The 12,554-nt window shown below is 37.1% G+C and overlaps 1 protein-coding gene across 1 annotated transcript; it reads right to left on the reverse strand.

The window, feature by feature from the left end:
* Positions 1–224: 224 nt before the first annotated feature.
* Positions 225–3,737, reverse strand: LOC112727572 (uncharacterized). The gene is made up of 3 exons (XM_025777371.3): positions 3,365–3,737; positions 2,269–2,377; positions 225–690 (listed from the first exon to the last, which is right to left on the reverse strand). Exons 2-3 carry the CDS (start codon positions 2,360–2,362, stop codon positions 470–472), a joined length of 315 nt encoding a protein of 104 aa, XP_025633156.1. The 5' UTR covers positions 2,363–2,377; positions 3,365–3,737; the 3' UTR covers positions 225–469.
* Positions 3,738–12,554: the final 8,817 nt, after the last annotated feature.

The raw sequence follows: 12,554 nt of genomic DNA on the forward strand, positions 1-12,554 counted from the left end.
TAAGATAACTTTTTAATAAATATGTTGAACTGAAAAGACGCCAATCACCAAAAATACTTTAAAATATTATTTCAGATGAAACACTTCATGGTTTTAATTTACAAAAAAAAAAAAAAAATTCATCTTTAGAGAAATGGCAATACGGATATTTAATTAACTTTGTAATATTAAAATAGTTCGTCACTTTTAACTATATACATCAATATCAATTATTAACAACAAAATACAATTTAAATTATAAAAAATTTTATAACCAAGAAATAACAATTGTCAATACCCAGTGCAATGGAGCGGCAAATTGATTAGTAGATACATAAAATACTGTCAGAATAAAACAGATTTTGCACAACATGGATCATATGCAAACTTCATATGCACAATTCGGGACCTTCACCCTTCATCCCCTTCTCCCCTATCCTTCCTAAGAAGAACAGTACAACAAAGAGGGCTAACTGCCTAAGCACACAGCCTATTGTTCTTTCTTCTGAGACTCAGAAGATTGCGGAGCATTGGTTGTAGGCTGCTTCATACTAGCCTTAGCCTCAGCGAGAAATTTGGGATCTGGCTCGTGTTTTTCGGCAGGTTCCTTCATCGCCAAGTATATGTAAAATGCTATGACTACATTAACTGATATAACCGCAAGAAATCCACTCACTAGTGTCACAGAGTAAGGGGACAAATTGTCTGCTCCTGATACACAAAGGGAACAAGGTAATCTAGTTTTACATCTTACACATCTTATTATGGGACACTACTCTACATTGCATTCAAGAAACATTAAATGAAATTAACAAGAAAACCAATGAGATCCATTCCCACAAGGCAAGGGAAAAGTAACCCAATAAATAACACAAACAAGAACTTTATATTTGACGAGTCTTAGAATGGAAACATTTAGATAACAGTTCAGATAAACAAGTAAATATATAGCAAGAGTCAAGGGTTCTGTTCTGAGAATTATGTTGATATGGTCAGCTTTTGAAGCACGGAAAGATGTTGATAAAATACAATTTCAAATGTGCTTAACAATACAACAATAGCAACAACAAAGCCTTATCCATTATCCCACTGGGTGGGGCTGGCTAGAACAAAGGATGCCAAATGCCACCTAGAAAAAAAAACGGGGAATAAGCCCTCTGATAATTCATTCTCTCATTCTTTGGTTATTATAAATGGTTTTCTTGGTTACTCAGCATCGTATGAAATAACACATTAAAATGGATTAGTTGTTTCTTGTATGATTGTTGGTCTATATGTCAAACATAAATAAGAAACAAGATTCAAGAAAGCATCTAACTTGCACTTTAAAATTGCAATGACTATTACATATTTCCAATTTACAGATACCACTAAAAATTGAAGGCAATGAGAAAAATCAACTGCCACTGACTAGAAATTTTGAATGCCTTTAAAAAGGCAAATTCCAACTTAATGCATTGTTTAAGATGCAATAACATTTCCCTTCGAGTTCATGAGTTATCATAACCAACCTCTTTATCAGGCCGACAATTAAAAAGAAGGGTAAAGTATTATTTTGGTCCCCAACATTTAGGTCGAATCCTAATTTAGTCCTTAACGTTTCAAACGTCAAATTTCAGTCCCAAAAACTCAAACGTCCTATTTCAAACCAAAAATTTTTTTAAGAGGTTTCAATGTTGCCCCACCATTAAATTTGACAAAAACAATTCACATATTGAAGAGCCAATAGCATTCAATTTCAATATGTAAGTGAAATCGATCCACTGATGATCACTAATATAAAAGTTTTTCTTTTAATTTTGAAGCATTGATGATTAATTGTTAGAATTTGGAGTTTTGTACAAAAAGAAAATTGAAGAGAAGAAGTGTTACAAGAAGGCTTTGATTATATTTTTCTAACACATGGAAGAAGATATGACTTAGTAACGTTATTAACGTCCACGTCACTCATTCCGTTAACTATTAGTGTCAAATTTAATGATAGAACAACATTGAACCTGTTTGAAACTTTTGGGGATAGAAATAGGTCGTTTGAAACGTTAAGGAGCAAATTAGGATTTGGCCTAAACATTGAGGACCAAAATAGTACTTTACCCTAAAAGAAAAAAAACTCTTCGACAAAAAAACATAAAACAAGTAAAAAAAGGGGTTTACTTGAAAATGATATACATCCATTCTCTTAAACAAATGTAAGATAATGAAACTATCAAGCAAAACCAACAACCCCTTGGAAAAAAAGAGAAATCAGTAAAGAAACAACTAAAAATGCTTAAAACTATGAAAACTTACCAGGAAACAGATTATTGTTAAAACCATATAGAATTGCAACAGGGACAACCCACATGAACATTGAAGCAATGAAAAACTTCTGAATCACACTCATTGTTGCTTTTGGTCCCTAACGAAGCAGAAAAAGAAAAAATAAAGTAAAAAGAAGAAAAAGAAGATATTAAACCAAGATGCAAAAGTGCTTTAAATTTCAATTTCCCAACAAAATTCATCAACAGAGTTGCAAATTTTGAATCAGAAAAGACATACCCAATATATGATATTCTTTATCTAAGATACATTCCATGTTCTTTACAGAGTTACCTTGTGCTGATTTTTCTTCACTAACATTAGTAGCCCTTATTCCAGAAAGAAGCCTCTGTAAGGTTTGTTGAAGATTTACTTCTTTCTTTCTTCCTTTTAAGTTTTATCCTCTTTTGCATTTCATTTTTCTTTTAAAGAAAACGAGTAATACTAAGTTATCAACTTTTTTCAACCAACATAAGCCAATTTTTCAAAATTATTTTGTCTATCTCAAATTCTAGGCTTAAAATCATAAACTTTTAACCTTAAATCCTAAACTTTAGACCTAAATACTAAAGTTGGCTAATGTTGGCTGACTAAAAGTTTGTTCCTATATTTTCTCAATAAGAATACATAGCCATTGATAATACACAAGGTAAATCACATAACCTTTGACTGCTAAATCACAAGAACAAAAGAGCTCCATCCTAACCAAGTGTACATCCAAGGTAGAACAATAATCAAAATTCATAAGACCAGAGAATTGCAATGGGCAGAGACCCCCAAATCCATGGCAGAAGCATTAGAACCACCTATCTCATACCATAACATCCAAAGGATAGAACAACAAAATTTAAGAAAAGCACAGCCTCCAAAGCACACATTATAGAGCCAAAACAGCACCCACACTCCAGCCAAAAAACAGTTATTCTACATTATACTTCTTATTAATTAAGATATGATTAAGAATTTTGTAATGAAAAATATGGTACAATGATATAATTAAATGAAAACCTAGCTGGAAAAAAAAAGAAAAAAATGGAATAAGAAAACACAAATCCAAATAAAGAAAAGAAAGGAGAAGGAGGAAAACCTGCAATTAATGGTGGCGGCGACGGCACTGATGGGTGACGGAGGCAGGACGCTCGTGCTGCAGCAGATTCGAACCACGCACAACGCAGGAGATGGCGAGCAGATCTGGCGGAAAGGAGGAAGCAGAGGAGCAAGTCATCGGCGTTGGAGGCGACAGCAGAAGCGCCGACGGAGGCTTAGGGAAAGAGGATTAGAGTTCGCATGGTTTGGGCTGCTAAAGGGTGCGTGTTAAGGGGCGTATGTCGATGAAGATCCGAGTGGAGGGTGGCAGGTTACGGAGTCTGATTTTGTGAAGTGAGAGGTAAAATATCGAACTGCAAAAATTAACAACTCCAGAAGTTTAACCGGATAGACTTGGGTTTAACTAAAAGTCTGAAATACTCAAAAAATTAAATGTTGTAAATAAATAAAATGAAAAGGTGGAATAGATATGAAATAGAGAGGTGAAAATAAAAAGTTTTAGTATTAATATTTTTTAATATATATTATTATAGTTGAGATTTTATATCACGTTTTTATTAGTATAATCATTTTTTTTTTGGTGACTGAAATAAATTAAACAAAGAAAAATAAAAGAAACAAAACAAGGAACTGTTTAAATAGAGGGACAATCCCGTTTAAGACTACTCTTAAACTCCTCCCAAGGTGAAAGAAGCTCCACATGCGAAAGTTGTAACTTCATCGCCATCTTTGCCATAGTATCTGCCACCGTGTTTGCATCTCTCATAATCAAACGAAAGTCAACACGCCAATTCCAATGCATGATATCTCTTATTTTGAGCACCAGTGGATCAATAAACCCAAAACCATCTTGAGTAACAAGATTAAATGCTTCCACACAATCCGTCTCACAAATAACATCTCGTTGACCCACATCCCAAGCTAAGAGATATCCTCTCCAAATAGCAAACAATTCTCCTTGAAGAATACTATTACTCTCAATCATTCCCAAACACCCCCTTTGCCAGCTCCCATTACAATCTCTAATAACACAAGCAAAACCAACACTATCACCCGAACCAAAATAACTAGCATCACAATTAATCTTAAAAGTACCAATGGATGGGGGATTCCAAAAACCATTTAGAGTAGAGGGAAGGGACATACGTTGTAATTCAAAAATATTTCTAAGCTCCTTTTCTGAAGTTAATGCCAGACAAATGACTTTTTCCGGAGGCCAAGTTTCATGGGGATTAAAGATGTCGTTATTCCTTGCTCGCCATATCCACCAAAGTCCCGAAAAGAACTTGAACGGGTGCTCTCTGCTATGATACAAGAACCAGTTCTTCAAATCCAAAGGATGACAAGGAATATCCAACCTTTGCCAGACAAGCTGAGCTTTTGGACAATCCCGAATACAATGTATAACCGATTCCTGGCTAGAAAGACATCTTGGACACCTATCCGATGACGACATCCCTCTTCTAAAGCGAAAACTTGCAGTAGGAAGAGCCTCCTTAAGACACAACCAAGCCAAAAACTTATGCTTTTCCGGAACAAGCTGACGCCAAAGCCAAAGCCAATTCTCCCTCTCCTCCCAACCAAACAGCTGCTTACACAACCACAAGTAACCATTGCGTGAGTCATAGACTTTGGCAGCAGACCCACTCCAATACCAACCCACTTCCGGACCTGCTTGTTCATCTGGATTGTAAGAGAGAATATTATCTTTTAGATTTTGAGATAAAGGAGAATAAAGAGTATCCAAATGCCACCTACCAACCGACCAAATATCCTGTATCCGGAGATTCGAATCAGAAATGTGGACATAATCCATCTCATTAGATAACCGTCCTTCTCTCCTCCAGCTAGAAAACCAAAAATTCTGGTTCAAATCTCCAATACACCAAGCAAACCCATCCTTCAACACTTTCCAAGCCTTGCAAAGACACCTCCAAATGGGAGAGTCCTTGTTCTTAGGATAACTAAAACAGTCATATAGAGATGATCGGTATTTGGCATCCAATAATTGGACCCATAGCTTGTTTGGCTGCTGGAAAAAAGTCCAAACTAGCTTCCCAAGAAGAGCAATATTTACACAATAAGGATCTCTAATCCCCAAACCTCCATATTTTTTTGGAGTAACCAGTACCTTCCAACTAACAAGATTCAATCCTCTTCCATCAACTTGTCCTTTCCAAAGAAAATTCCTCATCATAGACTCCAATTTACTAATGATTCCTTTGGGAAAAATAGAGACCTGCATCTGGTACGTGGGAATAGCAGCGGCAACAGAATTAACCAAGCAGAGTCTACCAGTCCGATTGAGTAAACTCCCTTTCCAGCTTGCTAGCCTACTCCGAATCTTATCCAGGACACCATTGAAAGCTGAACGAGTCACTCTAGAATGGCTAAGGGTAACTCCAAGATACTTGCCCAAATCCTGGACAAATCTGATAGAGGATACCCCAGTGAAAACCTCTTTCCTTGTTGCAGAGACATTCTTGGAGCAAAGCGCTTTAGACTTCTCCACATTAATCTTCATCCCAGATGCTTTGCAAAAAGTCTCTAAAACCAACATCACATTTTGCACTTATCTCTTTGTAGCTTTACAGAATAGAAGCAAGTCATCCGCAAACATTAAATGGGATATTCTTGGTCCCCCTCTAGAAATAGCAACCGGCTCCCACAAGCCCAAATCAACCTGATGACTAATAAAGCATGCCAGTCGCTCCGTACACAACACAAAAAGATAGGGTGACATAGGGTCTCCTTGTCTAAGACCTCGGCTAGGAGTAAAGCCATTCAGACGACTCCCATTCCAAAGAATAGATAAGGAAGAAGCAGTGACACAATTCATAATCAAATTAAGTGTAGGAATAGGAAAACCAAAGCTCTTAAGGGTATGAGCTAAAAACCTCCAGTCAACTCTGTCATAAGCTTTCTCCAGATCAATCTTAAAGGCCAGTGTGCCTTTCTTTGATTTAGTCTTCTTCATAAAGTGGAGGACTTCTTGAGCAATAATGATGTTGTCAGGAGTTCCTCGTCCCGGAATAAATCCTCCTTGAAGCGGGCCAACAATCTCCGCAAGATGAGGACGAAGCCTATTAACAAGGACCTTCGTGATGATCTTGTAAACTACATTGCAGAGACTAATCGGCCTGAAATCTTTCATAGATACCGGTGATTCAACCTTTGGAATGAGAACCAGTAAAGTCTCCAACATTCTCGGATCAAGAGTAACACCGGAGAATGCCTGCTTAACCATCTTCCAAACATCAAGACCAATGATCTCCCAATATTCTTTGAAGAAGAAAGCTTGAAACCCATCCGGACCTGGAGCTTTAAAAGAGTTCATGTGAAAAACAGCTGTTTTGACTTCCTCCATAGTAACTGGTGCCGTAAGATTATTGCAAGCTTCCTCATTCAGAGAAGGAAGAGGCACATCACCAAGGCAACCCAAATCAATATCATCCAAATGACAGAATAAGCTTTTATAGAAAGACTCTGCTTCTTGACTCAGAACCTCTGGATTAGTTTCCCACACTCCATCCTTGAGAAAAAGGCCATGAATCTTATTATGCTTCCTTCGCGCAAGAGTTTGAATATGAAAGAATCTTGTATTCCTATCCCCGAACCTTACCCACTGCTCTCTGGACTTTTGGAACCATAGGAGCTCTTCTTGCACTAGAGTATTATTATAATCATCAAGCAACTGTTGCTCTTTCTGACGCAAATAAATACTATCCACCACTTCCAAACGCTTTTGTAAATAATTAATCTGCTGCTCTAATTCACATTTCTTAACAAAAATGTTACCAAATACCTTCGAGTTAAACTCTAGTGAATTCTTCTGTACTTCTGAAAGCTTGCCATGAATTCCTCTATTACCAGACCACCATGACTGGTTCACAATATCTTTATACCCAGGATGAGTAGCCCAAGCAGCAACAAATCGGAAAGGTCGATTCCCTTTAGGCTGAGGACGACCTTTACAACGCACCAGAATAGGGCAATGATCAGACTGAAGCCTATTTAAAACTTCTGCATAAGCCTCTGGAAAGATAGATAACCAACTACTATTTATACAGACTCGATCAAGCTTTTTTGCCACGTCAACATAATTTTTCACCCTCCTGTACCAAGAAAACTGCCTCCCGATAGTCTTCAGATCAAACAAACCACTATCCCCTAATGAAGTAGCAAACATGTCTGCTCTTTGATGAGAAAATTGACAGCCCTTAGATTCATGAGAAAATTTGACTTCATTAAAATCACCAAGAACAATCCAAGGTCCTTGAAAAACCATGGATTGTGCAACAAGATAATCCCAAAGGAGAACCCTTTTATTAAATTGAGGACTGCCATAAATACCACTACACCTCCAAATTAAATTATCAAAGTGAACCTCAACAGTAACACCCTGATCAAAAGCATCAATGAACTTACAACAAACACCCTTCATAGAGGATAGAAACCAAATACCTCCCTTATGCCCCTGTGCCTCTACTATACCAACAGAGTGATACCCCAACCTTTCCCAAAATAATTTTAAATGCTGAAAAGGGGAGTGAGTTTCAACCACAATAAAGAAAACAGGTCTAAATTTCCTAACAAGTTCCTTACAATGCACCCGGGCTAACTTATTAGAAGCACCCCTAATATTCCAAACAATCATATTTAAACTATCCATAAATAATAGGGACAGAATAAATAAGAACATAAACTCTAAACAGAATCACCAACCTCAATAGGTGGTTTGTCCTGCGGTACTGGCACACTCTGATCCTCAATAATTGCCACCTTTGGACCCCCTGACACTGCACTTGCCATGCTTCCATCTACTAAGGTTTCCTCCGTTGTGCCACCATTTTTATCAACTGGCGAGTTCTGCAAGGAGGAAGGCCGAGGACGCTTCCGTAGAGAAATTCCACGACGTGCAGGAGTTCTGCGCGATGGAGATGGCGCAATTTCATGTTTTTCTTGCTTCCCCATCCTAATGCCAGTTGATTTGCCTCCATCACCATGCAAGTTGGGCCTTGGAACCCTTCTCGAACCAAACTTGTGCTGCTTTCCATCTTGGTCCTTCAAACCTGATGACTGGCCCATTGTAAATTTTTTCTTACGCAGCACTTGTTGCCAACCCTCTCCATCATCCATGCATGCCTCATTAACAAGACCATCAGGCACGTGAGGAGCCAATGATTCCGTAACCACATCCTTCCCTTTAACAACTCCTAATTTCTCACCCAAATCACGAGCTTCTGATTCAGCCTCTTTTTGAATCTCATGATTGTTGTGTGGCACTAGTGTTGGGGCTTCATTATTTTTTCCATCACCAAAGGAATTTATGTTTCCTTCCAAGGACTCCTTCTCCATGCACAACGATTTATCATGCCCATACCGTGCACAAGTAGCACAAATCAACTGTAAACTCTCGTACTCCACTTCATAAGTCACACCCTCCACTATAATATGTTTGATTACAGGCAACTCAAGATTAATTTGAACACAAGCTCGGGCATATTTTCCTCTTTCTGCGAGCTTAGTAGCCAAGTCTACTTTAACTGGAATCCCAATTGCAGAAGCAATTCGCAGCATTGCTTGTTCCTGGTAGCACCAAATTGGAAGTCCCGAGACTCGAATCCATACCAGCGTTGATCCAAAGGATTTTTCGCATGGCCTAAAATCCACATCCCATGGCTTTACTGCAACATAGTGACCGTCTATCAACCACGGGCCACCAAGAATGACTTTCTCACGATCCCCAACAATATCAAATTTAACCAAAAAATATCCAAATCCCACATCCAACAAATCAAACCCTCCTTTGATGCGCCATACTATCCGGAGCTTATGCATGAGAGCCGTGTAGCCATAATACTTATCCAGCACCTTGATCACGATGGCTTCCTTATAAGGTTCAGCTAGACAGCTCTTTGCCTCCTTGGTAAAATTGACACTTGGTGGACGAGAATCACCCTTCTTACCTGTCACCGTCGCGATACCATCCCCAGATAAAGACCCTACTAATGCAAATGCCTTAGACTTTTCTGCACCAATGACTTTATCTCTAAAAGAGACCTTGGATGGCTTTCCTAACCCCTCTCGAGAAGAACCCTCCTTAACACCAGATACACACCCACCCACGCTCTCCCCCTTATCTCTTCCGATGGCATGGCCATCTTCCTCACCGTGTTTCACCCTCAACCGCTCGCCCCCGCTTTCTCCTTCTCTCATTCTCTTTGAGTACGGAATTAGTATAATCATTTATTACATGGACATATATTCTTTATGAGAGCACAAGGCACAAGTAGAATTTTAACACAAAATTCTGATTGTTGAGGTATAGAGGGATCTAAAGCGAAGACACTTTTTTTTTTTTTTGAAAGTCAAATAACAGGTTCAACACACTAGGTGGAGCATACAAATTGGAAATAAGAGCGTAGCATCTCGTATGTCATTTCCGGCATGGTCATCAACACTATCAGTTTATTTCATTCCATTCCTTTGACCTACGGAAAAATCTACCATCTCCTCTGTCTTATTCTGAAAAATAAGTTCATTCCTACACAACCAGATATTCCATATCACAGAGAAAAATTCCAGTAACCATGTTTTGCGCTCCTCTTTTCTCAGCGGCATCGTCCTCCAACTTTTAAAGTGTTCTCTGATGGACCCTAGGATACACCAAACCCTCCCCGCATGAGTAATCCATGCGCACCAGACCTGCCAAGCATACTCATACGTAACAAACAAATGTTGCACAGTTTCAAGTTCTTTGTTACACATGACACAGATATTATCATTCTGATCAATAATTCTAAATCTACTCAATCGATCCTTTGTATTTACTCGACCAACTAGCACAAACCAAGTAAACAACTCAACTCGAGGGGGCACTAGTCCTTTCTAGATTCCATTTGTGTACTTGTATCTAAGGATATCATCTGTCAAAGTGTGTTCCTGCAAGACCTGCACAAATGAGTTAGTAGTATAAACGCCTTCCTTGTCAAATTTCTACACCACTCTATCTTGTTAAAAAGAAAAGACTACAGAAGATATTGTTTTGTTATTTATGTTGTTGACTTGTATTTGAAATTTAGTATGAAGTAATTTTAAACGTGTATTTAATTAGATAATATTTAAGGTTGTGAGAATCAGACTAATTATCGAATCGATCAAGTAATTGGTTCAATAATTTAATCGGAATTGAATTGTGGTTGACCGATTTAATTAAATATAGAATAAAATTATAAAAAAATTAATATATAATCTTAAATATTTAAATTCAATAATCTTTAAACTAATAAAATTCAAAATTTGACAATTTCACACAATGAGTTATCCATAATTTATCATTAAAGTTCATAAACAACTTCAAATATTAAAGTTTATAACTAAGAAAATCAAAACTCACATAAATGACAAACACAAAATATTTTACAACCAAAAGAAATAACATTGAACAAAAAATATTTCAACTAAACAAAGACACTACTCATCAAAAGTCATAATCATCATTAAGTGTTCTGATGTCTCCATCATAAATAGGTAATCCAAAGCCACCATCTTCAAAAGTACCACCAAAAGAAGTATTTGAGGATTCAATTACAACATCATGCATATTCACTTCAACTTCCATGTCTCCTCCATCTAATAAAACAAGGAAAAAACTCAATAAAAAATCAATATTAAGGACATATATCTTTATAGAATGAAACAAAGTTTACTATGTCACTCACCATTAGGATACGAAGGCATAGCATTATCAATGTATATTAAACTTTCAATGCCTTCAACATCTCCATTAGTAAATTCAGGATCGTCCTCATATGCCATTACCCAAAAAAACTACCGTGTTAATACTTTGAATGTCAATTGGATCATAATTCCTCTTCTTTCCATGCAACTTAGATTGAAGGTGTAGGTTATAGGTCACATAAACAATGCCAGTTAACCTTTGATGCTCTAATCGGTTCCTCCTCCTTGAATGGATTTGTTCAAAAAGGCTCCAGTTCCTCTCACATCCAGATGAAGAAGATGTTTGATGAAGAAGACGAATTGCCATTTTTTGAAAATTAGGAGCATTCCTACCATATAGCCTCCAACATTCACCTATATAGATATAAAAATCAAATACTTTTTAATGTTTATCACTCAACATATTAAACTTTTAAACTAAATTGAACTTGGGAAGAAAATAACTTACCAGGTTCGAGTCTTGTTGTCGCTCTCTTAGCACTTTTCCTCCCAAAACTTTCTTTACAATCTCAATACAGTTGTATCTCTTACATTGCGGCAATTGAGTCATCGCAAAGTATTTCAACATCAAGCAAATCAAGTAAAGATCTCAAGATATTTTCCTTCTCATAAAAATCCTCACTATAGAAAAAGCTGGATTTAAAAAGTACGCCACCGCATGGAGATCGCGCTTCAAATGCTTATCCCACTGCATTTTCAAGATACTTGTGTATGGCATATAAGCAGCTTTTCGATTTTTAAACATTATCTTGATAGAATTTTTGGCTCTTTGCATGTCTTCATACACGTATCTCAAAGAGGATTTCTCATCAGCATCAACAATCCTCAACAACTTAATAAGAGGATCAACAATTTTGACAATGGTAACACAATCTTGGCAAAAGTTACTATCTAAGACAATTGAACAAACAATCTTTCCATTAGCACTTTTAGCTAATTTATGAGAAGTGAAATATTTATCCACCATCAATGCTTGCAAATCTTCCTTGTGATCATATATACTTTTCAAAGTAATAAAAACGGTGGTAAAACGTGTGACCCCTGGTCGAACAATTCCTTTCTAACTTTTTCTTTTTTTAAGCCAAGACAAAAAGATCATATGATTGTAAACAAACACATTCACTTTTGAAGCACGGGAAGCAAGGTCAGATGTGTGAGGAATACTTGTAATATCTTTCAAAATAAGATTGATACAATGGGCAGTATAAGGAGACCAAAAAATGTTTGGATATTTTTTATGAATGAATTTTGCAGCAGATACATAATTAGCAGCATTATCGGTGACTACATGCACAATGTTACTAGACCCAACCCATTCAATAACATCAACAAAAAAATTAAACAAGGTATCGGCAGTTTTTATAACATCAGAAGCATCAACAGACTTAACAAATGACATACCAGCAAGATAATAAACTAGAAAGTTAATTAAAGTTCGTTGCCTTTGATCAGTCCATCCATCGGCCATCAGCGTACAATCGGTGCTT

Source organism: Arachis hypogaea, chromosome 12 (assembly GCF_003086295.3).
Source record: "Arachis hypogaea cultivar Tifrunner chromosome 12, arahy.Tifrunner.gnm2.J5K5, whole genome shotgun sequence".
Taxonomy (NCBI): domain Eukaryota; kingdom Viridiplantae; phylum Streptophyta; class Magnoliopsida; order Fabales; family Fabaceae; genus Arachis; species Arachis hypogaea.